We start from the raw sequence: 27,986 nt of genomic DNA, 5'->3' as shown, positions 1-27,986 counted from the left end.
AACTGTGAAAAAAATACAATTCATGAAACTCATTATGGTAAAAAACAGCTGTACCAGAATTTCTTACCAAAAAAAAAAAAAAAAAAGTCATCTCACCTTAATTCTTTTTTCACTGTCCTCTAGCCTACTCTCTGCATAGGCTAGTTTCTTTGCCAGGTCATCTCTTTCCACAAGGTGCTTCTCTGCAGACAGCTTTTTCAGTTTCTGCAAGACAGTTTTTGTTCTGTACAGTTCATCTTCCGATTCTTTCAGCCGTCTCTCATTTGCACGCTCTCTCTCTTGAGATTTTCGTAGGCGCTCCCTTAATATTCTAATCTCATTGTTGTGCCGAGCAAGGAGCTGAGAGATTTCATTTTCCGTATCTTCAAACTTATTCAAGGCTTTCTCCTGCCTGTGCTGAAGCCTCTTCAGCACCCTGTTTTCCTTCTGCAGCTCATCTAGTTTGATGTGGAGTTCAGTCAGTTCATTTCGGAGCTCATTGATTTTCAGCAGCCTAGCAGCAAGAACTCTTTTTGTAACAAGATCTATATCTTTTGCAGGAGAATCCCTAGTGAGGCTCTGAGAACGGAAACCCAACTGTGTCCCTCTTTTTGTTGGTGCATATTTGGAACCCAATTTCTTCGTGGCTATGAGAGGAAAAATAAAAAAGCATGTTTACTCTAAGACAATGCAGTTTGCCTATTCAGACATCCTTCCTGGAATAAAGCTCTGCCTGAAACAAATTTACAATACTTAGTAGAGACTGCAGCCTTCAAACCAGACAATAATAGGCATATATACAATAGACTTATGCTCCTTTTGATAGATTAAAATAGATAGATTAAAAAAAATAATGGAGATTTATGTCTGTGATCTACCGTAAAAATGCAGCCATCAATATAGGACCATTGTAAAGTAATCATCTGCAAATCATATCAGAAATAGTCTTATTTTGTTAATATTTGATATCATTTATTAAAATGTTTTAGAAATACTATACTCTTATGCACATATTACCAAATGCTTTTAAAATGGCAACAATTAGCTGAGCGCTAGCTAGTTATGTATTATGCAAGATGTAATTCTCTCAGACAAATGCAGTAGTATTTTCAAATCCAGCTGCCATGCTTACAGACAAAACACCAGATTTCAAAGGCTCAATGCAAAAAGCCTCCAAAGCAAAATTATAAATCCCATGAAAATTCAGTCCTCCCCTGAATAATTTTTTCTTGTATCACAAGTTATTTTCCACACAGCATTATTTGATTACTAGTATGCATCACCCGTGTTCCTATTCGATATTATTTTATCATCCCCACAGATAAAAGCTAAACATTTTGTTTCTATCTTATTTGCCTCTCAAGCCACACTCAAAGAACGAAGCATATAATCCACCAAAATATCTCTTAAAACAACTGAATATATAGAGAGCGCATAATTCATTAAGATATACCAGTGTTTGGAAGAAACATACTGAGCAGCAGCTTATAATACAGGCTTGAAAGCCAGGATACAGCAACTGCAGTTACCTATGCACAGACTGTGAGCGTGTGTGAAAGCAAATTCTTCCTCCCCTTTGGCGCTCACCATGTTTCTGTCCTACAGAGAATATTTTACAGCAAAAATAAAAGCTTTAAAACATCTTCCTGTAATTTCCTCTAAACATTTTGCACAAATACTCATTCATTTTCTGCTTGATGCTCATTTTTTCCACAGCTCCGGCAAACAACAGAGGGTGTTTTTTTCCTTTAAAAAGAACACTTATGTCACATTCAGGTGTGAAAAGATTATCTAATACATGCACTGCAGGAATGATGCCATTCCTATCACCAGCTAAGGGAATTCCCATTAACCCTAGATTTCCAGCTCCTTCAAGAATTTCTCCGGATTTAGAGCAGAACAGAAAATTCCAACACGAATTTTGAACTTTGACCATACAGTTAAACTGGGGAACACCATCTTTCAAGAACAACATGATATTCACACTACCTTCATGTAATAATTATGTTCCATTCTGGCTATGTAACCAAAGAACTAGTCATTCACTTGCTCCCTCCAAATTAACACAGTGGAACTGCAGGTTTTGTTTCCCAGACAGCTAACGCATGACCGCTATGGCCAAGATGCCGCTTGTGAACACAGAGAAGCTTAGCAAAACACCAGCTGCACTAGGACACCAACACTGTCAAGGACCTGAAGGGTTACATTCCCTGGGCAAACTCATTATCTAAGGTCACACTTTCTGGCATACTCTAGATCATAATGTTGACCAAATTATACATACCAAGCACTTACAAATGAAATTGTGCACTTGCCCAGGAAAGGCAGGATATGCTCTGACTTCACCAGAAAATGTGTGCCATCATTTAGAACAAGCTCTCAAAGCATGGCAGAAATACTTCACATCTCTACTACAGCCCAGGACCTGTATAACCGTTCTCTCCCTTTTCGCAGGGATATTCACTTCCCCACAGTCTCAATCAAGAAAGCAGCTTATGTAGGTGAAGTGTGTGTGAGGGAGCTCAAAGGGGAGCTATTTCATCTCAAACTGGAGATATTTTACCCTTAGAGAATGACCTGAAAAAACTATTTTGAATTTCCACATGAACCTAACTTTCAGCAAACACATTTTCTCCCTCTTGCCACATTGGTGGTCTTTTTTTTGTTTGGCAAAAGCACACAGTATTACACTGTAAAGCTTAGTCAACTAGATTTCCACAAGAGAGTTATCTTTAGGGTATTTTGTCAGAGAAATGTTAACAACTGTCTCTCCTACAGGCTGCATAGTAAAGACTTGCCTTGGGTCCTTGGCCTTGAGGTTTTTATCAAAGGCAAAAAGAGAAGCATGATTCAACAAGAGGCTAGTATATGAGCCATGTGAATTTATTAAGAAAAATATGAATAATTCTCAAAATCACCAAAAATCCTCCTTATGCAGGAACAGATTAATTTCAGCCTTCAACTGACTAGTTTCAGTCTACCTGACTATGCTACTACCTGCAGCATAATTCACATGAACCTTATTTGTAGATTCTCGTAACACTAGTTCCCCACTTTTATTTCAGCTTTCAAAGATAATTAACTCTTTGGAGCAGTTACAAAGCAGCCATTTCTGCTTTCTGCCTACCTTGGTAGTGCACAAGGCTGTTTGAAGTTTGTGGTTTGTAATCTCTTTTTTCTTGGCGTGTAGATGGATAGCTTACTGTTGGCGACTGGTCAGATGAATGAGAAGCATTACCTTCATCTGAATAATAGGAGTCACTGTTTTTATCCCCATTTGATTTCTTGTCGTGTTCAGAATCTGGGCTTCTTATCCTTTCTCCCATTTTTCAGATTTAATGGTTTTCCAGATTCTTCTCAAAAACTGTTCATTTTGACACAAAGGTCTTTCAGTTGTCACAATGGCAGCAGCTGGATTATTTCCTTGGGTTTATCATCTTCATCTCCAAAGCATGAGATCTTTGTGGTTCAGTTTAGCAAACAGTAGTTATTCTATCATTCAGAATCTATTTTTCTGTAACAATTTAGAGAGAGAGAAAAAGCAACAATGGTTTTGCTGTTTAGTTAAGAAAGAAAGGTAAAAACCCTGTAAAATTACTTAGGATTCCTATAACCTTATGCCACATGCCGTGCTACATTAGCCTTATTACTTATATTAAATGTGACAGACATCACTCTACGAATGCTACTAGTGCCTCAAACTACTGAGTGTAATACTTCACCCCCAAAAGAGAAATCATAAAATTAATGCAGCTAAATCTAGAACAGTAAGTTACTCCCAGGTTAGAGAGGGGGAAAGCACTGGATAACAAAACAAGCAAAAGTTTGATACAATTCAGGAAGCTAAATGTATTTCGAACTAAATGAATTAACAGCTTACTCATGCGACTGGAATTAAGATTATTTGTAGAACTTGACTAAATCTTCCATATCTCAATTTCCGACACTCCAGTGATGTTAAATAATGGGCTTGAAAATCAGTTGTCCCATTGGTCTGGAGGACAGTCTGCCCCTAACCCCGAATGAGACTGTACCTACGTATCACAGTCTTTGTCCTGGAAAATACCCCACAACATCTAGTGTTTCATGCCTTCAAGAACAGTCAGGAGCATACACATTTGTGTCACATGCTTTATAGGAAAAGGCAAATATAGGCTTTTGGGGTTTTTTATATCTGGCGAGATCACACTGCTGGTACATGGTAAACATTACATCAGCAGCAGGTATAAAACAAGAAGGGCTACTCCTGCAGCCTGTCTTTTGATGTAAACTGAAAAATCCCCTAACCTCAAGGTAAAATAATCTTATTTTGCATTTCTGGAGACAGTTCCTGAAAATACAATGGAGCAAATACTTCCTAAACTGATGAGAAAATTCTTTTGACTGAGAAAGTGAGGAAACTTTTTAATGTATTTTATTGACTATGCTCAGCCTCCTATGTCTTTTGTTTCTCACCACTCCTCACAGCTCTCAAGTTTATTTCACCATCTAACTCCCTTCAAACCAACTTCAAGACATTAAGCCTCTAATGGGTGAATAAACAGGACTTGGATCAGAGCCCATCAGTTCTGACTGTTGAACAACATAAGCTCCTAGCCCATTTCTAAGTAGCAAAGCAAACTACACATAAAAATTGAGCATCTTTCAATCAAAATTCCCCTATGCTGCAGGGCATACAACAAACCTGTAAACGAGCTGTCAATTCTTCACTATGTTATTTCCCAATAAAATAAATTTAGCATGCTTCTCTACCTTCTATTCCACTGTCAATACATACAGAATTGCATAGCCAAGCAGAACAGAAACGTCAGCTGCCAAGACAGTTTTCATTACAAATTCAAGCTTTCTGGCCCAGTTCATTGTTAGCACAACTCTGTCTCCAGTGACTGATACACAGGCAGAGTTTTGGGGACAGACTGTTCTCTTACCAGGTGCACAGGCAGGACTGCATCAGCTCTGTCTACACAGGACAGATTCCCAGGGAATGCAAGAAACATAAAATAAAATATAAACTAATATACTTATATGAAAATACTAAAACAATATAAAAGTAGTACTCTGGAGGGCTGTAACACAGTCCTCATATTATTACAGTCATCGTGTCTGAAAAAAAAAGTTAAAAAACAGTTGTTGTGTCTGTAACCCACACAAAGTATGGTGTCATTGCTGAAGCCACAGGCTTCGTTTCCAGCTAACAACATAGGCCACAAAATTCGTCAGACTTTGTCTGAACTCATCTTGGGTGCCTGGAGCTTTGCTACAGCTCATTTAGCTGCAACAAAATTAGTTAACAACCAGGGAACTTACCTATATCGGTTTTAGCTTTTTGCTCAGCTTTGTACAATTGTCTAGCATCTACTGTTACATTCATGTGTATAACTAACAGACAGCAATAACAAGCAGTTATACTGTGCAGACTGAACTATCTACAACGCTTGCAAAAATGCAGCATTAGTAAGTAGTACAGGCATGGGTTGACTACAGGGGCCTAAAAGAACAAACACAGGACAACATCGGGCCCCTAAGCTGTAACATCTCACTCACACTCAATTAGTGGCATCAACAGGATGCAGTCTTGTGTTATTGGTAAAACCAGTTTTATAGGTAACATATAGAACAAAGAATGAGTTGTACGTAAAACACATCACACGTAGTAAATTGAGATGTGGAACCATGAATCAATCAATAGAACAGAATAAAAAGCAAAGTGCATAGTGTGTTAACAACTATATAAAAATGATCCCAAAAGGACCCAAGGCAAAGAGGAAGAAGCCATCCCCCATTCTCCTCCCACCATGGAAGGATCTGGGATGCTGATGACTTGCTGTAAAGTCTTCCCTCTATCAGTTGAAGCCAGTTAAGTCCCGGAGAGAGAGTGAGTGGGTGAAGACAGCACCAAAGAAAGGGTTTGGTACTAGAGTTTGTGCCTGTATCACTGTAACCATATATGGCTTGACCTGTGTAATACTAAGTCTTTTATTAGACCGTTAAGATTTTTATTAGACTAACGATCATTGTTGGCTCTGCAATGAAGATGTGCTCCTTGTTTTACTTATAACAACATATGTATGTTGTTTTACATGTAACAACATGAATAAAAAAATCTGTCAGGAATTCAAGCAACCTAGACTATTACTTGGATCCAAGACTGTCCCAGGACCACAGGGGCACATGTGGCATCCAGAGTCCTGGACTTGTAGGGTGGGCACATCAGTGTTAGTGGCACCATCACATCTAGAGGTGTTAATCTAGCCCCGTGTGGAGGCAGGGATTACTCTATGGGGCAAATATCTTTCAACAATGTAAATATAGCCAAGATACACCCAAATTTTATCCGCCTTCAGGACACAGAAGGACAGAAATAAATTATCATGCACAGACTTTTTCTTGAGATGAAAACAAGTATGAATAAAGACTACGTTTAGGGAAAACATAAATGCCTACAGTTCAATCATCAAGATGTCTAATTATATATATATAAAACAAGAACATTTGCTTTCACTTAGTGACTTAAAGCTGATCAGATATATAGTCCCACAAGTGTTCACTGAAGAGGCAACAATCTTTTTGAAGAATGCTTTTGATAACTCAGTATATTTAAAACACACAAATTATAAGAAATGGAGGATTAGAATTATCCATTACTTCTGTACTGGATATTCCCTACTTTTAAGAATATTTTGCCAAGTATCATTTTGACATACAGAAACATAAACCAACAGTAATTTTTGATGCATTCTGGAAGTACTTTGAAAAGCAATGGACTGAAAAGAAATTAAGAAAGGTGAACCAATAAAAGCTCCCTTGAGGAATCACCAAAAACATTTTCTGAATCTTCAAATGGTTTTGAGTTTTATACATTGGTAATATTACGGTATTTTCCACACAACACAGGAAACCTTAGTCTGTCAAGTCTTGCCAAATTCAGTTTTCCACCAGTTTATAATGTAATTTGATTTACCCAAAGAATGTAAGTTTATCTTGAGAAAAATTAATCACTAGGATATCTGAGTTTTACTTGAGTTAGCCTAAGGACCACCTAATTAAGAAACACTTTGGTTCACTTGACTTTTCAATTGTTACCAGCTAGTCTCAGTTGATTATAAAACAAGTTCAACTCATGTAAGTAGGATCCTCAAAGACATCTATTTTCCCCTCGTACATTTAATAAGTTTGTGAGGAATGAAACCTCATGGGTTAGCAGTGGGTCTACTAAGCTTCATGACTACCACCAAAACCCCAACCCTCTCCCCTGCCAAAAGGCCCATGCATACTTTTCGAAGCCTAATGCAACAAGATCAGATTAGTAAAGGATGGCTGAAGTAAAGCTGAGATTTGTGCAAACTTTGGAAACAGTTTTGTTTCCAGAATTTCAAACTCCTTCACTTCAGCAATTTCTATCTGCTATTTACATATTTTATACTGAAAACATGCTCGTTAATACAAAAACCAGTCAAGCTCCAGGTCGCTGCAAAGGACATAACAGAGAAAATAGAGAACACAAAACAACTGCAGTGATGACAGAATACTGTCCCTCTGTAACTTCCAAGTAAATCACAGAAACGGAAACTGAAGTACTCTATTACAGGTATTACACAATAAAGAGAAAGGAAAGTTACTCAGTAATTCTTTTCTCACAGTACACCCTGAGCTTAGTTCTGTAATGCAAGACTCATAAAACTTTTAAAGTCCTTTTCAATCTTAATACCTTTCTAAGACCAGGGGAAGCTAGATGCTTTTACTCGGCACCACACAACCCCCGAGTACAAATGCTGACCTCTAACGGTCCACTCTGTTTCTCCACCTATTCGGAGAGAGGAGCAGAGCAAGAAAGAACCAGCTTCAGACAAGTACAAAAGCATCAATCCAAATTACTACAGTTCTGAACTTACGAACAAAGAATAACTTAAAACGAAATTAACCTCCCTCCTCCTTCTTCCAATCATCTTTCTTACATCCAAATACTGTCGTTTTTCCAGAAAAGAGACGAGCAAAAGAATTTACTTGTATCATATCAAAACGTACTTACCGATAAGGCTTCACTGAGGAGCAAATATTTTATTAGGGAAGCTTTCTGCAGTTGCTGGCTTAACTGAATGCATTTCTTCTTGGCTTACCAGCTTTTGCAGTAATACTTAGTGTTACTTTGATCAGCTGATCTCAAAATGAAAAAGTTGCTGAAAGTCCCAGGCAAGAGATGAGAAAGCGGTAGTCCCAATAGGCAACGCACAGGCCAGTCCTACAACCAGGAAAAGAGATTATGTTTTCTAAATCCCCCACCCAGGAGGAGATTCATGGTTCCCGTTCCCACCTCCACCCCGGGGTGTGCAGACTTACCTAGCTCAGTTTAGCCCCGAAAGCAGCTCTCCAGCTCCCAAAGCTTAAGTAACTTTTCCATCACTGGGCACAAGTTCCTAAAGAACGTAGCAAATATTATCTTTAATTAACACTTTTTAAAACAAGGAACGATTACACGCGAGAGCACGTTTCCAGTGCAATCATTTAACCTACAACAAATGACTTCTGAGGAAAGGGGCTCAGCACGCACGGCCCGTACGCCGCTTTTGGTTAGAGCCGCTGCCTGACACCCGCCGGGCCCGGCACACGGCCCCCCCCGTGGCCGAGCTGCGCCGCGGAAGCCCCAGGGCCCAGCCGCCGGCCCCGCTGCCTGCCCTGCCCCGGGACCGAGCCGGTCAGCCCGGCCCACACCGCCCGTCGGCAGCAAGATCCGCAGCCGCGGACCCGAGCACACCCCCCCCCGCCCCCGGGGGCTAACCCTCGGCCTAGGCCCCGCTCCCAACCCCCACAGCCCCCGTGCACATTCCCCCGGCGCTGCCCTGTCCTGCCCCCCAGCTCCTCCCTCCGCCCGGCGATACCCCCACCGGCCCCGGCCCGGCCCCGCCCCGCACCAGCGGTACTTGCCTCCGGCTCGGCGGACGCGCCGGCGGTTGGCCACGCTACGCTTAAAGGGGCCGCCGCGGCGCGCGCGGGGCTAGTGTCAACTGCTGCCGAGCAACGGGGCGGCGGAGGGGGCAGGCTCTCGTCGTCACCCATTGGCTGCCCGCCCTGCCAGTTCGATGGCGCGCGGCGGGTACCAGCGGCTGATTGGTACGAGAGGCTGGCGGCGCCGAGGTGGAACCGCTCTTCCCATTGGCGGGACGCTACATCCTGGCTGCCGATTGGTTGGGTGCTGCGCGGGGGACGTGGGGGGGGGCTCAACCCGCGGGCGCTGCCACCGTCCGGCGATGCCGCGGCGGCGGCTCCAGGTGGCGGCGGAGGCCGGGCCGGGCTGGGCCGGGCGCGGCGGGGAGCTGCTGGCGGGGGTGGTCTCCCCGAGGCCGACAGGCTCCGAGGCCCTGTCCTGCCGCCACCATCTTGGTTTTGTAGGGAGCTCTGTGTGTGTAATCGAGGGAGGCGTTAGGTGCGGCCTGGGAGCGGGGCCTGGGAGCGGAGCCCGGGAGGGCGGGTGGGGGCGCGGCCCGCCCGTGTGCCAGCGCCCGGCATCGGCAGTGAGCCACCCCCCTCATAACCCCTCCGAGGAGTGGGAGCGAGGGAGACCCTGGGTGGGCTCGGGCACTCACTGACACTTAGGGTTTGAAAATGAGGCTTTGGGTCAGAGCAACATCTGGGAGTAATGACTGATCAGAGATGAGAGCAAATGCGGGGGGAAAAGTAGTCTTAGGTGTAAGTAAGGCGGGAAGCTAGGTGACTAGCCAATATATGACAGGTTTTATGCATATATACAGAGAGCTGCATGTGCAGTCTGATGTAATTTGAAAGAAAAACTTTAAACCAGGAGGAAAGAAGGGGCATAGTAGTAGTATAAAATACCTCAGAACTTAAAGCAAAATGGATTTTACTGACAAGAGGGTAAAAGTACTGCCTAAAGCTAGCAAATAAGCTTGAATTCAAAGGGAGGCCCAATTTAACAGGGCTGTAGTGTTTCATTCCACAGAGTAAGAGGGTTTCTAAACCTCGGCTTTTATTACTCCCAAGTTACTGTGTTGGGTTTTTTTTTTTTCCTTTTAACTAATGCTAACCTTCAAATGTAGTGAACCAAACTTCTTTCTGTAGAGATAAAGGGTAAAAAAAATAGCAGATCTGGCTTGCTTCACTTAACTTACTGATTGAATATGTTATGATAGCACAGTGATGAAAATGACATAAGAATTTGGGCAAAGTAGGCTAAAGCAAGACGTTTTATACAAAAGTTATAATCTGCCAGTGTGGGAAGGCATAAATGGGCCATTCTTGAGAGGGAGACACATTGGCATTTGACAGAACCATCTCTCCACAGTTCCAAATGTTCAAAATTAACGCTCAGTGACTCTGAAGTGAAAATTAAAAAACTGGAGAAAATGGGACAGGCTACCAGTTTTGTTAACCAAGGTAATGTTTTCAGGCAAAAGCCCCTCACGTTCTTCATGATAAAATGTAAGGAAATACGTGAGGAAAATACAGTTTTGATGCACTTGAAATTAAAAGATTGTCATCCCCCAGAATATAAATTTTAGGAGGAAAAACGGTATTCATTTCAATGGAAAAATAAAAAAAAATTAGTGATTCTGAAAGTCAGAATTGAGAGATTCTCAAAACTGATTTACTCATTGTGCACTGAATATGAACTCTGAATATGCTTAGCTAAATTTCTTGAAAATTTAATGCAATCATAAACACATCCAGCATAAACTCCTGTAAAAGAAGAGTTTTAGATGGTAACAGGTTTTTCAAAAGCACAAAAGCATCTGGGAGACATAGACCTGACACGGAGTCTCCCAAGCTGAAAGGAGCTTTTAATTTTTTGATCCTAAAATCCCGGAAAATAGGCATGAAGCATACAAAAACCCCAACAACCAGTTTGTGAATTTCCCAGTTTTGATTGTCTCCTTAATTGCACTTAATAGTTTTGCTATATTTGCATTACTGTTATGGAATTGGTTTAAAAAAACAATAAAAACTCCTGGATCATTTTTTAAATTAATTCTCCTGTGGCTTTGTATAGCTCATCCTTGTGCTAAACAGCTAAAGCATATCATCCATCACAGCAATGCTGGCAGAGAATCATTGATGTCCTTCAAAAAGATCCAGGGAAATGCAGAATGACAAAGACGGAATAATTTTATTGCTTGCAACTGGAGGAAATGTATTGCTTGTATCTGGCAGCAGGCCAAACCAGAATCTGAAATGCTTTTGCTGCTGTAAATAGGATGAAGGGGATTCGTAATCCATCTTCATGCCCACTGTAGCCAGGAAAATTATGAGCAGAAAAAGCAATTAGAAAAACCAACAACAACAAGAGAAAGCATTAAAAAATGTGGAAGAGACTTTTTTTTGTGCTGGTAATTTATAGACTATTTGTCATGACTAACCATTTGGGGCTTGGTTAGCAGCTAACTAATTGTTAGTTACTGAATATAGGTAATACACATATTTAATTTAGGCAGTATGTATATTTAATACAGGTATTGAATACAGGTTTTGAATTACTCTGAATACAGGCCTCTTGTTCAGAGCAAATGATACCTCATCAGACTTCTCAATTAACTGCTCTATCCAGAATAATGATAACATATTGAATCAGCTGCTGAACTAAGTAAATTCAGATACTGTGCAATATCAGCATAGGGATTAATCAATGGAAGTTTGTTAATCTGAAACCTACAAATAATGTATTTAAGATATTGTCCTGTATGTAACAGTTGATACAGTGCAGATAAATGGTGTGGTGTTTCAGATTCCTTTGGACAGGACAAATACATGAATCACCTGAGCAAGAAATTTATGTTCTGCAGTTTTCTTCTCTGTGTAAAGCAAATCTGATGTCTTAACTGCTTGCTTGGGTGGGAAGGCTGTTCAAACAGAGCATTTCATTCAAGAGCTGGAGGGAGAAGTAGAAGGCGTGAAAGGAATAGCCCTAGCCTCAGAGGGGAGGGCTGCTTCAGAATTGAGGGTGGAAACCTTCAAAAACTAAATCAGGTCATGGTGTCATGCAGTTTGATATTCCCAGAGGTATCAACAGGGATAAAGCCCCCAGGCTTATTCAGATGAGTGGAACCCGTGCTCGTTTAATTGTACACATAAATATCGATGGGAAATCCCTGATGCATAGGAAAAATGCTATTGATTTCCACTGCACCGTAGCAATGTTGTGGCATATGGGGTGGGAACTATTACAATGACTGTATCTAATGTGATGGATAAAACAGTTTCCCTGAATTGCCATAAAAAAGATGGCGTTCGCATTTGGAAAGGGAAAATCTTCATAGTATTACATTCAATACCATAATTTCTTCAAGAAGTGGGGACTTAAAGAACACATGGTGATACAAATGAGGGAGTCAAAGCAACACATTCCTTGCTTTAACCAGGAGTACGGCACGATGTGAAACTTCACGGTGAGATTCATGCTTAGATGCTCAATTTCTGCAAAAAATCAAAGGTTGGTGAAAACCATCAGGTTAAGTATGAAATATAAAAAAATAACAAAGAAGGTCCTTTTTGGTTCCTTCAGCCTTCACATTTTCTGATGCTTTCCCTCAGAAGAGGCTATTGCACATTGAAACAGAAGCATGAGTATTTATACGCGTCTCTGCGTATACACCAGAGCATCTGCACTTGGAGAAAAGCTTTGGTCAAAATCCAGGATACAGAGATTTTGGCTCAAAGCAGTTCCACAGATCTGGGTGGCCAAGGGTGCCAGTTCAGGCTGCTGTTTCCAGTAGCAAGGTAGATACTTGTTCCCTCTCTCCACTGTTACAAAGGTAACCTACGATGTAACTAAGATCTCTGTATTAGAGCATGAGCATGGATGTCACTAGGGTCCAGCTGAAGTTTTTTCCTTAACATGTGTTGGAATATTCGACTGCATATGAGATAACGTTGTGTATGAGCGCATACATCCCTTTGCTCTAAATTACCTGCAATCATACCATCAACATATTTTAAATTCCAATGCAAATAAAATTAAATGTCAGTATGTTTTAATGCTGTAAATATTCATGGTCTCCTTGTACTTTTTAATGCATTTGTGAAAATAAGCTGTGGTTCTGTTGGAGGCCGGCTGCTTTTCTTACAGCATGCTCACGTACCTTGAGACACGAGAAGGTCAAGATCGTGTTCAAAGCTTGTCTCCCATGCCCTAGATTCTGGAGTGACTTGAAATCTTTTCCCTGTTCCTTTTCTCAAGTGCTTCTGAGTCATCTGCTGAAAAGTGACCACTCACCTTTTACAATTTAGTGTTATAATTCTTTGAAAGAATGTCTGTTCGTGTCACTTCTCATACTTTGACTAGCTGCAACCCCCTCAAGAGGATTTTCTTGAACGTTCTTTGACTGTGGTGGCATTGGAGCCGCTACGGGGTTACTGACACCCCTTTTTGTGTCCCTGACAGGCAATGGAGAATGGGCTTCCGTGAACTCAGCTGAACCTGAAGATGTATAAAAGAAGCACCTTGGGCACTGTTCATGGGGAATGGTTTTTAACAATGCCATTTTCCAAGGCTGTGAAATACTGAAATATTAAAAGGAAAAATATAGTGTAATGAAAGAAACATTTATGTATACTTTACACCACTAGTTGATTTCAGAGATTTTACAAATTTGTCAGAATTCTTTGTGTTAGTATACCTGCTGGGATTTTGAGCTCTCAGCTGCCTTGTGGAGAAACACTAGATGAATAACAGAAGTGATTGCTGGTGAATCACAGGAATATAATTCACAATGTGATGAATTAACACTTCCACATAATAAAATAAGGTGCTGTGTTACGACGATATAAAGCGTTAACGGCTTGTGTTGTGGATATAGGTGTGTTTTAACAAGGTTCCTAATTAAAACAAGGTAATTATTGCTTATGGGCTAGCAACAAGTTATTTTATAAGCAATTTAAATAACAAAAAAGCCCAGTAAACTGGGAAGTTGGAGAAGATGCTGAGGAAACAAGTGTTTAATGTTAGATTAGAAAAAATTATTATTTGAAGGAGTTTTTCAGTTTATATTTCAGTTAAGGACATCTTTCTCCAGAAAAGATGTGCTACTGGGAGGAAAATTTCACACAGATTGTTCAGGATCTGGCAGTTTTATGTTGAATACTACATTTGTTCTTGGAAGGTTTTGGTAACATTTTTCCAGAAAAACACTTTTTGATGGACAAGCATCATATTTGTGGACTTGTTTCTGCTGCTTTTGCATAACCTACAATCTCATATTCACAATATGTGTATTAGTCTTTGACACAAAAAAAAAAAAAAAAAGCGATGACCAAATAATTTTGACATATTCTTTAATCAAAAACAACGTGTTACTTCTGAACATCCACCTCTTTCGGCTTTAAAATTAATTTCTATTGCTAGGATAGCAAAGGAATTTAGTTCTGTCTTTGTAGAGGTTAGTGATATAAATTATGTTGTCAAGAAATAAGGTCAAATTTATCTTTGAAACCAGTAAAGAGAATGGAAGTTATATCAAAATAAATTTGGCTTCAGTGTTGAATGCGACTGTTTTGAAAACATTTTTATTGTCCCAGTTACAGCAGCGTCACGTAGGGATGAAGAAAAATCTTCCCTTTAAAAAAATTTTTCATTCAAAATATAAACACATCTTAATTATTAGTGTTAGACTCAGAAAGACATCTAGGCAACTCACACCACTTCCAGGCACCTGATTGTGTCATCAAATTAATTTTACTTTTTCTTAGTGCAAAATGGAGTGCTTCCGGGTGTGTGTGTGTGTGTGTGGGGAAGTGCCAACATCTCAGCTCACAGTTGTATGTATCACCAACTTTGGGCAAGTAGCAGGTAGGGATTTGTGCCCACTTGGTTAGAGGAGGGAGTTGAAACCTGTGTCCTCAGATGTCTGGGTGCACCTCCCAAGTCAAGCTTGTCAAGGGAGCATAGGCAGACTGGTTACCTGTGAGATATGTCCCGAGCTGCCCGTCACTGCGAAGGATGAGATGCCGCTGAGCAGAACATACGCCTTGGGAACATTGGGCACCACTCATTAGGACAGCAACTTGGAGACACCATTCTCAACTTAATTACCTTAATTTGTTAAAATCCTATTTAGGTAAAGTCTGAGCCTTTACAGCTTGAAGTGTATAAACTCTTGCTGTGTATGCATCAGCATACTGGAATTCTCTTTATTGGAATTGAATAACAAACCAACATCCTTTTCATCTTCTCAGGATTTGCAGTAATTCAACTTCATTTTGGCAATAAAAAAAGCTAGAATATTCTATTACTCATGTTGTGCCTCCATACTGTGCATCAAAGATACTTTGATTGATGAAGACTGTTTTCTAGATATTTTTTCTCTTTCTGTTTTTGTAACTGAAACTGTCAGTTCTCTCCTAAGACCTGGTAAATAATGAGATCTGTCACTGTGTAGTGGGCGGAAAAGTGGGGACAGTGACTGAACTAGCCCTGGACTGCAGGTGAACAAACAGGGGAGGGATATTTCAGATAGTTAAAGAAAAATCCTGGGCCTGCTCAGACAGGTTGAAGGACTGCCTGAGGGACGTTTACAAAGGCTAATGTTAGCCTCGAGGGGCCAGTCCCCTGGGCAACCCACATCAGTAAAAAGGGAGAGACGCCCATCCGGACAAAGGGGGTGACGTAGGCTTTACTCTCTGCTTTGTCTCTTTCTGGTCACCACACAGGGAACCTTCTGGTAGGGCTGCCTCCCTGCTGGATGCACTGTCTGGAATGTGGTGGGCCAGCCACAGGAGAATGGGAGGGGGAAGTGGTGGGACACGCTTCCTCGAGAAAGGATTGGATCTGAGGCAGCAGGTTTCATGTGTACACAGAGCAGATTCTGATCCTTTCTTTCTGACCTGCACCTTTCAGGCTCACAAGTTTACTGCAGTTCTAGAACTGCAGAGTGAGTCAGTTTCTAACTTAAATCCATTTTGTTAAAGTATTAAAAAAATAGTATGAGGTATTGATTGTTGGGGGGTTAGTACAATTTATTCCGTGGCTACTACCAGGAAATTACCAGTTTGGAGAGGAAAGTGGCATCACATCTTCCTGGGCCACAAATGAAGCCTGTCAGCTGAAATAAGGTAGGCAGTTCTGGTGTCCACACTTGAAGGTAGGTGTTGAAAAACTAAAAAGGCTTCACAAACAGATTTCAAGAATCACTGGGGGTTCCATAAGACTCAGCGTTACAGGGAGAGACACCCAAGAGAAGATTCAATTCAGAAAGTTTGAGACGTCATTTGATAGCATGTTCTGTTGCTCCTCATGGTAGATGGCTTTTAGCCTAGCAATAAACAGGTGTGATGAACCTTAGCTGTTAGAAGTTGGAGCTAATTCCGAGCAAGAAAGTGCACATTTTTAGCAGTGACAGCAAGTGCTTTTACCCAGATAAACTGAGTGGAACAGACGTGGGAGTGGGAGTTTTAAGTTGTGAGTGCCCCCATCTATCTGCTCGGCCCTGCTGCTGCAGATGGCTGCTCTTACAAAGCCTACAGCAGGAGGTGAGAGGCTGTATCTCAGGTACTCCAGAGTAAATCCGGTATTTTTAGTCAAACCCATCTTCAACTGGTGACTGAAGCTGCCCTGCCGGGGAAGGGGGAATTGTATCATGCTAAATTACCACAGCAGCGTCTACCAGAGCTGGTGGGTTGTGTCCTCATTACACTCTAAGAACAACCTGCAAGGCTTGGTTGACTATGACTACCTGTCACTTGGTGAAGTATTTGTGCCAAAGCAGGGCGGAGCAGTTCCCAAAAGCAGGATGCTCAAATTAGCTAACCTCGTGGTTTTAACTGGATCCTAGCTCCAAGGTCATTTCCAGTCTGGACCAGCCTCTGTGTGACAAGGATAGCCGGGTATCTGTGCCAAGGAGATCATTAGGTATGATCGCGTGAACACACCAGGTACCCAAGGGTGCGCTCAGGCAGTCTGGTGTGGTGTATGAGCACTAACATGAACCAGCAACGCACCGCTGCAGCAGAGGCAGCTGGTGGCACCCGGCATGGGGGTCCTGCCAGCTGGTGACAGGTGTGACCCTTCCCCTCGTCTTAGCACTGCTGGGGCACGTCAGGAGTGCCTGGGACCGGTTCTGGGCTCCCCAGTACAAGAGAGGCATGGACATGCTGGAGTGGGTCCAGTGAAGGGCCATGAAAGTGATGAAGGGGCTGAGACATCTGACGCAGGAGAGGCTGAGCAGGCAGGGACTGTGGCCTGAGGAAGAGAAGGCTCAGGAGGGTCCCATCAATGCCTACAAATACCTGATGGAGAAAGTAAAGGAAGAAGAACCAGGCTTTTCTCAGTGGTGCCCAGAGACAGGACAAGAAGCAGTGGGTACACTTTGAAACATAGGAAATTCCATGTAAACATAAGAAAACACTTTTTACTGTGCAGGTGAGCAAAGACAAGTTTGCCCAGGGACTTTGTGGAGTTTCTGTCCTTGGAAATACTCAAAACCTGACTAGACATGGTCCTGGACAACCTACTCTTGCTGAGCCTGCTAGAGCAGGTGGGGGTTGGACCAGACGTTCTACAGATGGAGACCCCACGACCTCAGCTGTTCTTTGATACTGTGATACCAGAATGGGTATTATGTCCCAGGAGTGCTGGGGCTGACAACACTGGTCCTAATAAGATAGATTATCATTTGAATTCTTATGTATGCAATGTTTAGATTAGGACTTTCCACTGTGGCATCAGCACCCAATTGCTGTTGATTAACCCCTCTTCTTCTGATAGGGTTCTTTCTCCATGTCCTATTGCATTTTAGGTCTCAGCCCCAGATCTAGAAATGTGATGATGTTTTTTGGTTCTTAGGTGCATGAGCTTGCATTTGGGTCCACATCTGCATTAACAAAACTGGACATTTTTTAATCTCAACAAATGCTCAGTCAGTCTGTATAACAGAACCATTGCCTTTGCTGTTTTCCAAAAGATAGCAATTTGTGTGTCATATTGCAAATTTTACGTGCAATAATGCTACGTTTTCATCAAGGGCATTGATAAATGTATTGAAAAAATCCACGCCAAAACAGATCCCTCTTTAAACTCACAAAATATGCAATCCCTTGGAATGAAAACTCTTCAACTATAGTATATTTCTATGACCTGGTTGTTAACCAGTTTTAAAAATTAGAATTTAGTATGTGTTACACTGATTTTGTTTATAGAGTTATTTTTTAATGCGAGATTATAGTGTCGTATGTTTGGTAAAAAGACTATTTCAATCACAATCTTCATTATCAGTCTAATGCTTAATCTCATTAAAACAGTATATCAAATTTGTTTGACAGTCTGAGTTCCTGGGAAACCGTGCCACTGACATTAGTAAATCCATAATCCGTTAATTCTTTCATTAGTATCCCATATCAGCATTTCTATGTTTGCTTGATGACACTTGCTAGCTAAAGCTGCCTGTAGTTACCCAAGCGATTATACTCATGGTCTGAAAATACTGGTTCTACGTTAACCTTTTCTATGCAAAGCCTGAAATGCAAATTCCGCGAAGGACCGTTGCCTGACAGCAGAAGCACAGCACTGCCCTGCAGCCCAGTTTGTCTCCGGTATCTTAACCCTTTGCACCTCCTTCACGGCGGTGGCCGGTGGTGCCGCCCCCCGCCCGCAGCGCGGCGGTGGCCGGTCGCGGCGGTGGCCGGTCTCGGCGATGGCCGGTCTCGGCGATGGCCGGTCGCGGCGATGGCCGGTCGCGGCGGTGGTCGGTCGCGGCGATGGTCGGTCTCGGCGATGGCCGGTCGCGGCGGTGGCCGGTCGCGGCGAGGCGGCCGCAGTAGCGCGGCGATGCTCTAGGTGGGGCTTGAGCACCGGCGGAGTAGCAGCCGCCCGCCAGCCCGCCCCGGCCCCAGCCAGCCCCTAACAGCCGTGCTGGGACTGAGACGGCTTTGTCCCGTCTTTCAATGCCTCCTTGTGCCTTTGAGCTACCTGCCTCTCCACACGGGCAGCTTCCTTTCACAGTACTTCACGAGAAAACCTTTTTGCCTGATCTGGTTTATCTTCCCTTAAAATTTGTACGTACGGCAACCAGTGAAGGAGGTTGGCGTGGCAGTGCAAGGATGTAGCCTTGTTAGTGGAAAATACATCCACAAGTCCTCTGAACTCTTTGTAACATCTCAGCATCCCATCTTACCCCGCTAGTGCGCGAATGGCATGACCTTGGTCCTTGGTCTCTGCAGGCACAGCCGGCCCAGGGTGCGATTCGGGGTCTGTGCCACAGCTGGGACCCTGCATGGGCAGCAGTGAACCCAGCCGCGCTGTGAGCCTCTCGGTGGCACGGCTGTGGGCTGCCCAGTTCTGTGCCTTTAACTTTCTTGGCCCCCATGGGACACTTAAAGACAGAGGCTCAATAAGGTAGCTGAAAACGGCTAGGCTCGTAAGCTTGTGATCAACAGTAAGGAGTCTGGCTGGCTGCTGGTGACTAGAGGCATCCCTCAGGGATGGGTACTGGACCCAGTATTGTTTAATGTCTTTGTTATTGAGCTGGACAAGGGGATGGAGTTTGTTAGGGCTTTGGGTATATACACCCACTCCTGGGGTTCGGCTGCTGGGCTTGGGGCTAGCTCTGGGAATGGGGGGCAGCTCTCAAATGTGCTGTGGAGGGTGTCACGGTCCACTCACTGGACTCGTGACAGTTCATTTACTATGATCTCGAAGCGCAAAAATCAAGGCGACCACGCCAAGGGGTTATGCTTCAATTAAACAGCACAATCTTATTGTTTGCCCGTAAAGCAGCATGCAATAGGTAAAAAGACAGAAAGTGAAGGAAAAGATAAAGTAAAAAGAAAAAGGAAAGAGGATTATAGCTACCGCCACGGGTCCAAGGCGTCCCTATGGTCCCAGGTCCAGGCAGCATCACGCCGGTCCTTCCAATCGTCGTGGTCCTTGGTGGTGGAGATCTCCTAAAATTCGGTTGCTAAAGAGTCCTCTTTTACGCCGAGCAATACATGTTGCTCCTCCTCTGGCCCATGGATTGTTGTCAGTCTCTGCCTTCCTGAGCAAGATTATCACGCATGTTCTGGTTCGTTGTTACAACAACAGTTGTTGTGCGACCTTATCGTAGTGATTCCTTCCAGGGCTGGGTATCAGGGAGCGGCATAGTACTCCTCGTACCGTGCAGTTCTCCTTCAGGGTCTTGGCGTCTCAGTGTCCATGAGGAGCACATTCCATCTCCAGGTCTCTGTTAGCAATGTTGAGACAATATCGTTCTCTTTAGACCGACTCTTACAGAGGGGTTGCAGCCAAGGCCAGCCCTTGCCATTGGGAGATGCTTTCAGCTGCATGTCTTGTGCCAAGGGCACTGACCTGCAGGTGGGACCTCTCAGCTCATCCATAGGCAGCCCCGTGGATGTGGACCAGCCTGGCAACTGCACAGCCTGGGCTGACCCCACCACCGCCCCAGCCCAGCCCTGCTGGCTTTGCAGGCGCTGTGGGGCTGGCCCCAGCCAGTGAGACCCTGCAGGCCCCACGCATGGAGTAAACACATAAGGTAGTGCACACTGGGCAAGTGTGGGCCAGGAAGTAGCTCTCCAGAAAAAGCCCCGGGATCCTGGTTGACAACAGGTTGAACATGAGTTAGTGATGTTCCCTGGGATCCCCAGTTCAAGAAAAAAAATATAAAACCTGGAGCAAGTCCTGTAGAGGACCCCCAAGCTAGTGAGGGGCTGGAGCACAGGATGTTTGAGGAGAGGCTGAGGCCGCTGGGTTTCCTCAGCCTGGAGAAGAGATGCTTCAGGGAGAACTTGCTGCTGTCTACAGTTACCTACTGGGAGGGTGTGGAGATTGATCCAGACTCTTGCCCGGTGGAAGGACAAGAGGCAGCTGGATGCACGTTGCAACATGGGGAATTCTGACCAGATGTTAGGAAAAAGTTGTTCACTACAAGGATGGTCAAGCACTGGAGCAGGTGGCTCAGAGAGGTCACGGAGTCTCCGTCCTTGGCGATACTCAAAACCTGACTGGACACAACCGCAAGGAACCCAATCTAGCTGCCCCTACTTTGAGCTGATTGTCCGACTGATGACCTCCAGAAGTCTCTTCCAAACTATATTAATCCGTGAGTATGTGATTCCAAAATTGTGTAGCTGTATCCAAACTGGCAGTGCACCCTGGCCTGTGCTGCCTCCCAGACTGTGCACGGGGATGGCTGGGGAGAGTGCTGGCTGGCTAATGGGAAAGCCATGGCTCTGGCCACAGTCACAGTATAAAAGTGAAGGAGACAGCATTCCAGTGCCTGGAATGGTTTAAGTAAGTAAAGAGTTTCCAAAAATAGAAATATAAACCATAAATATGGAAAATAAACCCATTGCTTTATTTTCATGCAAATGCTGCTAGCCTGTTCATTCTGTTAATTTCATTTATGGCAATAGCTTCAAACGTGAAATCCTGATCCTTCTCAGGCTGCATACTGGGCAGGTATCACTGAAGGCTTGTGCACACCATTACAACTATATGCACATAACTTTTCATTAGCAGTGATATTTCAATTGCACTTTTGTAGACTGAAAACCCTTTTTGAAACTGAAAACTGAAATTTCAGAACCAAACTAAAGAGTTTTTAATGTTTGATCAATTTTCTGTAATAATACATACATCAAATTATTAATTCCGTATTCCTGGTTAAGATCCATTCATATCAAGATTTATAAAACATGGTGACTTTTAGGCTTGCTCGATTTTTTTCATACAGAAGACAGTATTTACTTTATACATATTTTTAAGCAGGTTTTCTGGAAAAACAGGAAGCTGAGAATCTTTCCTGTGCCTTCCAAGTTCACAGTGTCATTCCTAGGAGAGGAATATAATCCAAAGCAACTGAAAATGCCCTCCCATCAGCCTTCTCCTGTCTAATCTATTAGCCACTCAGCTGTATAATGTATTATCTGACACACAGTGATAAGCAGCTTAGCTGTCCGAGATCATATTAAATATGTTAGGTTTAGCCTAATTCTGCAGCACTGCATGAGGAGACACCCTGATGTCCATCTGGAGGCGTTTTGAAATCGGTGCAGCCCTGCACAGGGATGCGGACCCTCCTGCATGGCTCGTGGCCTTGGAGGAGAATATACTTTCCAATTGTCTGGTTCTTCCTTCTTTTCTAAAACCCTTGCTTCAGCTCCTGTTCATGCACTTAAGAAATGAAACATTTAAGTGAGCCCATGGCCTAGAAAACAAAAATATCCCTACAGCAGAACATGCAGAAGTTTATAGGTTAGAATGGAACTGCCTCAGTCTCTTGTTTAATGAGTTCTGCTGGAGAACCACATTTCAAAAAGAACGCCTACCCTGGCATTTTTCATACTTTAAAAATACATCTTTTTAGTATTTTGTTAATAGTTCGTTGGAAGATTAACAATCACATTTGCTCCTTATATTCTCTCTTTAATTACTTGTAAAATTCATGTCACCTTGAAAAAAACCTCTGAATAACCAAGTTTCTCTCGAGTCTGCTGAAAGCCCTGACACTAATGCCCGGGTGAGGTAGCAGTCTTTGCCTCTTTTTGACACCTCTCTGAGGCTGAAGGTATAAAGACTCTGTAACAACAGATCCCCTCAGCCCCCTCTCCACTGTGGCTCCAGCTGCTCCTGGCATGGATGTGTCGACTCCTTTTGCTGTCTGGGGAGCTGCATCTGCAGCTCAGTGATCACAAGCTGAATTTTAACCAATAGACATAAGTAGATTTGATGGAGATGGTGAACGTGGTAGTCATCCCTAGACTGTCGCTTCCAAGAAAACAGCAATATTCTTTAAAAAAAAATTAAATCCAAAATGTTTGGCTTTTGCGGGGGGGGATGGGGACACATTGATGCGGAAGGAAGCAGTTGAGGCAACTATAGAACTTCAGTAGTATTAACTGACGTTAACATTGGTTAAATATAATAAATACAGCACTGGCTGAAATGCAGGTCTACCAGTATTGGTGGGTAAGTAAGAATTGGTGAATACTGCTTGTGGTAGTAAAAGGAGAACAAGCACAAGTTTCTGCTTTTTTTTGCTTGACTTTCTATTCATTCTTTGCATATTTTTAAACAGAATCACAGCCCTCAGATCATCAGCTTAAAAAAAATAATAAAATCTGCTCAGGCTTTTCTCTTTATAAATTCTAAAATGCCTATTTTAATGGGATTGCTTGTACTCTTTTTGGTGGGAAATTACATTTGACATTGGAGTTAAAGGTCATATAACCTCAAACAAGATGGGTGCAAGTGCTGAGAAAACTGAACACAGAGGTACAATTTCCACAGGATTTAAAATTAACCTCATTGCATGATTGGCTTACATTTCTAATCCGATATATCAGGCTAAATATAGACTTCGAAGACAATTTCTTTCCATGCAAATAACCACTGCAGGCTAAAAATGAATAAAAATGTGAATTGAGGAAGAAAAATGTTAAATTAAATTATAGACAAACTGTCATCTTGCTAGAATTTTGACCTGAAACTGCATGTATGGAAGACATGTGCAAGAGATAGAAAGCAAAAGGGAAAAAATAAATAGAGAAATTAGTATGTTTGAATATATATTTATAGAGGGAGATTTTCTGATGCTGTCAGCAATTTCTGTAAAAGATCAGAGGCATCACTGCATGTTGACTTTCAAACATCTCATGTTTTATTACTGCATTTTAATAATTAACTATGAATGGTGTCCCTGGATGATCTGCAGGACCTATGAATCATTCATTACAACTAAAACAAACTCTTTTTTTTTCTTTTTTCTTCATTAAACAAATGCAAAATAGTTTCAAAAAATCAGGACAGCAAAACCTTTAGAAAAGAACTAATATTTTAGGAAATGCTACTAATCAATACTACAAAAAACTCCAAGGTCAGAGAAGCAACCAGAGAGTAGGGAGCTAAGATTAAAACTGTGTACAGGGTTTTTTTTGTTTCCTCCTCTAGTCATCTAAATCCCTAAAGAATGTAAATATCATTAAATTTATTATGTAGGCAGGTGCAATTCCAATTTAATAAGTCCATACTAATATTTTGTAGGTAAGAGAGCTGCTTCTGTGCAAGAACTAGCTTTGTGGCACTAAACCCATTTGGGAACAGTCTTTTATTTCCCATATTAGAGCAAGACATGAATTTCCATGTGACAGACAGAAAACATTTGCTTTACTGACAAAGGTTCCTACCTCTGTTGGAATTCAGCAAGCTCCAAACATAGGAGAAATATAACCCAGTTCACTTGGTTTTATTTATTTGTTACTGTAACTTGTACCAAGAAGTATAAATAGCCCTTAGTTCCTGGGGAAGTTCACAGTGCTGTTTTTGATCAGCCTCACAAGAAATTTGCTCTGAATCCCTGAGGGTTTTATTCTTACTACATGAATTCTAGCCTGTGAGAGAAACTACATCTTCAACAGTGATCTTCATTATATCCAAGTCCCATAAAAATCAGTCTCACTGGTTCAACACCTGGATGCAGCTTTCAGATAAAGAGGTGAGACAAACCAGGCTTGGAAGTGATGGCCACACAGAGACAGTGTGAAGATACCACAGACGTAAAGCTGAATCTGAGCAAAATGGAGATGTCTGTACGGATGAAAACCATAACTAACAATTATCTACTCCTTGTCATGCTTAATGGCTGCATCCCAGTGGGTGACAAAATGGAAACATCCTAAAAGAAACATTGAAAAAGACTGTCTCTCAGAAATTGCTTTAAAGAAGATATACCTGCTACACACTAGCTCGGCTGTAAAACTCAGAACCCAGCCAGGTTTCTCAGCCTGTAGGCCGGTGTCTCACCACTGGGTCCTGCTATGGAAGGTTTGTAAGGCCCCCCACCAGTCATATCCTGAAAGGAAGACTGCTGCTGGAGTTCATGTTGATTCACAGTTGCTATCTCACAGCCTGAACCTGCAACCCGCTTTGCCAAGTATCGTTCATTCACACAGACAGTCCCATTTATTTCACTGAATGCTACTTCTCTGAGTGAGGTCTACTCAGTGGGGATAAGGACTGCAGCTGTGGGCTTCAGTGACTAGATGGGGAGGCAGGCAAGTGAATTGAAATGAAGACGCTGAATTGGGTCTGTGGGAATATGAAACAGTATTTTTCCATTCTGTGAAGCCTTCCATGAGTTCTTTGCTGGACCCTTGCTAATCTTTGACCCACTGATGATGTGAGGGATTTCAGGAGGAACCCCTCACACTGACCTCCAGTGCAGCCTATTCTGTTGTGAAAAACTCTGAGAAAGGGCCTGTTGTATGTCCTATTATCTAGATTCCATTAAGAAATGTTGCATCCAGTTATGATACCAAAGTATCCCTTGTGCTGAGTTCAGTATTTCTCAGACTTTCCTAGACTGCAATCATCAACATTAAAAAGTTAATACTGAGTCAAAGTTATGTCCTGTTATTTTAAATAGAACTGTGTTTTTAAGTGTAGAAAGTAGAACGGGCATCACAGATATTTAGCCACTTGGGGTCTGATACAGCTGCAGTATCATATTTGTCCATTTGTGGTCAAAAAACAACTTTCCTTATACAAGTAAGGAAATAAAAAAAGAGAGTTTTAAAATGTGTAGCTTCCTTTTCAGGAGTTATCTAAGAGCAGCCTATGCTGACCATTTCGTGGCTAAAATAAGTTATGACTGAGACAGGTATGCTGTCCAAAATAGGCTAGTTTGGATGCACTGCTCTTGTTAACCTTAAGATTTGAGGTGTATTTCTACTTGCAAAACAACCTCCTTAATAATCTTTTCTTCTAAAATTTAGTCCAATTTTAGCATTTTTACATAGCCCAGGGTCATATTCTGCGCCCAAATACATCCCCAAAAGCATCTGAAAGCAAAAAGTTGCTGTTAGGTTTAGCAATATAGTTGCTTGGGCATATTTTCATTAGTTATTTTATACCTCGTGTTCTGAAGGTAATTCTACTTCAGTCCAGCTGCATTTAGTAAAAATCAATAGCAGCTTTGACACACTTACCCTTGCCATGCCATTAGTACAACAGCAGACTTGACCCCACTGGCTGCAAGATATGTCTGTTGCTTAGTGGAACAGAGAGTATATATCTTGAGAAGATGATCTTGATGAATTGAACAAATAATATTTCATGCAAGAAGACTGATTTTGTTAACTTCTCATAACTTCTCATTTGGCTTGCCATGTTTGTTTTACAGATTTCTGATGAAGGCCAGTTGTGTGTCTTTCACCATCCTTTTTCCAATTAATTAAAAAAACCTAGTTGAATTAGTTTTTTGTTCTTACTATCCAAGTCATGCTCTGAATAGTCTGGAAACTGTCCTAAGCTGTGCCTTCACTGACAAAAGTAATACATACTTATTGTGTCAACAAGCAGTTCTTCCAATGGAAAAACACAGACAAAGAATGTTATTTTTTCTGCAAAGAGCTGGTAAGGTCAAATGCCACCAGGGGTAACAGTACTGAGTTTCATAGCTAACTTTTGGCAAGTGCTAAAAATGCCACTTAGCATTTTCACCACTTTACATTTTAGAACTGAACAACAGTTATAGGTTAATTAGTCCTCTATGGAAAAGATTACTTGCCAGTTGCTGCCTCCCCAGTACCTTTAGAACAGTGGAAAATAAATAGCTCTGAGACAGAGTAACAGCTGCACTGAAGATCTGATCTGGGAAGCCATGATGCAAAAAACAGACCATGGAAATGCAAAATATAACCAACTTTATGCTACAAATCTGATAGGAATAAATAAATGTTAGCAAATTTTGCAGGGTTACTTTACTAAAGAATACAAGTGGATCTGCTTTGACAGGCAGGTCCGTGCTTAGCACAAAAGAGCCTGGGCTGAGACTACCAAGATGATGCGCGGAAGGGCAATGATTTGTCTACCCATCACTTGAGACATTGTAAGCATATGTATATTCTCATTTGTTTAGCTGCCGTTTAGTCTGGCTTACATTACCTCCTACATGCTCCTTTGCTGTGTATTGGTTGCACGGGTTGTATCTACACTGACTGGATGGTGCCAGGCCAGGCAGCTAGTTTCCATCCAGTGTGCTACTGCTTTGAATCCACATCTCTTCCACTTCTGTCCAGGCAGGAGAGGGTCCTCTCTGTTCAAAGCAGCTCATGAAATTGCAATCAGTTCCCATGTAGGTCAATACAGCACATCCCTAATTACTGCTGCTACTTTTTCTGCCTTCTCCCTTCACCAGCTTTGCCTCCCATTTGCTAGTCCCCTCTCCTTTGGGAAATAGAACCTGTGTGCTTTCTGCACTCCTTAATTCTCCTTGGCCCCTACCCATGAAGCCTGCAATGCTGCCAGGGCAGCACTCCCCTGATCTAGAAGGATGCCAACAGGCTGGCTGCAGCCATCAGCACTGCTTTTATGAATTTAAATTTATGCCATTTATGGACCCTGTCTGCGGGGAAGGGCTCTGCCAGTCACAGGCATCATCTCTAGAAAGATGGGATACACTTGCAACAGGACAGGGGCCAGCACAACATGCCTGGGCCAACCACGCTGCACATGGGGGCACCTTTGGCTGTGAGCTGAGGATTAGTGCGGGCCAAGGACTCTTTCCTTCTGGTTCCTAAATGTCACCTCAAACCTGTGCCTGAGTACAGTCTTGTGTCCCCACAATGTGAATGGGACCTCCATTTGTGGGCCTGAGCCTATGCTTGAAATGCAATGCACGCATAATCTTTACTCTCAAATCCACATCATCTTTCCAAGTTTGAGGTTTTTTTCCCCCTCTCTGTTCTGTGAAACACCTGAAAAACTCCTAAGTACTATAAAAATAATGACTATTCCTAGTTGATTTGGTGCATACACTTTAGGAAAGTTGCCAGTATTCATGTACTCAGATGCTTCTTATTCTCTACAAGATTACTTGCTCTTGTATACATAAATATTATCGCTGACCCACTTCTCCTGCATCCTGCAAGAAATTAATCTTCTAAAGTGCTTTGTCAGAGTGGAACTGGGCAGACATGGAAATCGAGCTGGAAAATGGCCAAAATGAATGTCGTGGTATGTGGTATGCTTTTTTACCAAGGGTTTGGTAAAGGTCCCCCAGAAAAGGGCTGGC

General features: G+C 42.4%; 1 protein-coding gene across 2 annotated transcripts in view; it reads right to left on the bottom strand.

The window, feature by feature from the left end:
• Positions 1-18,774, bottom strand: part of LCA5 (lebercilin LCA5) — a 36,341-nt gene extending 17,567 nt beyond the window's left edge. The window contains exons 1-4 of one of the 2 annotated variants that reach the window (XM_080388128.1): positions 8,902-18,774; positions 8,009-8,218; positions 3,107-3,493; positions 97-626 (exon numbers count right to left, since the gene is read on the bottom strand). In XM_080388128.1, coding sequence (XP_080244254.1) covers positions 97-626; positions 3,107-3,305 — 729 coding nt within the window. In that variant the 5' untranslated portion in view covers positions 3,306-3,493; positions 8,009-8,218; positions 8,902-18,774. Of the gene's footprint in view, positions 1-96; positions 627-3,106; positions 3,494-8,008; positions 8,219-8,316; positions 8,743-8,901 lie in introns of those variants that run through there. The other variant, XM_080388129.1, reaches the window with a different exon arrangement.
• Between the last annotated feature and the right edge of the window lie 9,212 nt (positions 18,775-27,986).

Source organism: Falco punctatus, assembly GCF_963210335.1.
Source record: "Falco punctatus genome assembly, chromosome: 5".
NCBI lineage: Eukaryota > Metazoa > Chordata > Aves > Falconiformes > Falconidae > Falco > Falco punctatus.
The sequence above is the reverse complement of the archived record's forward strand: the minus strand, read 5'-3'. Positions and strand labels throughout refer to the sequence as shown.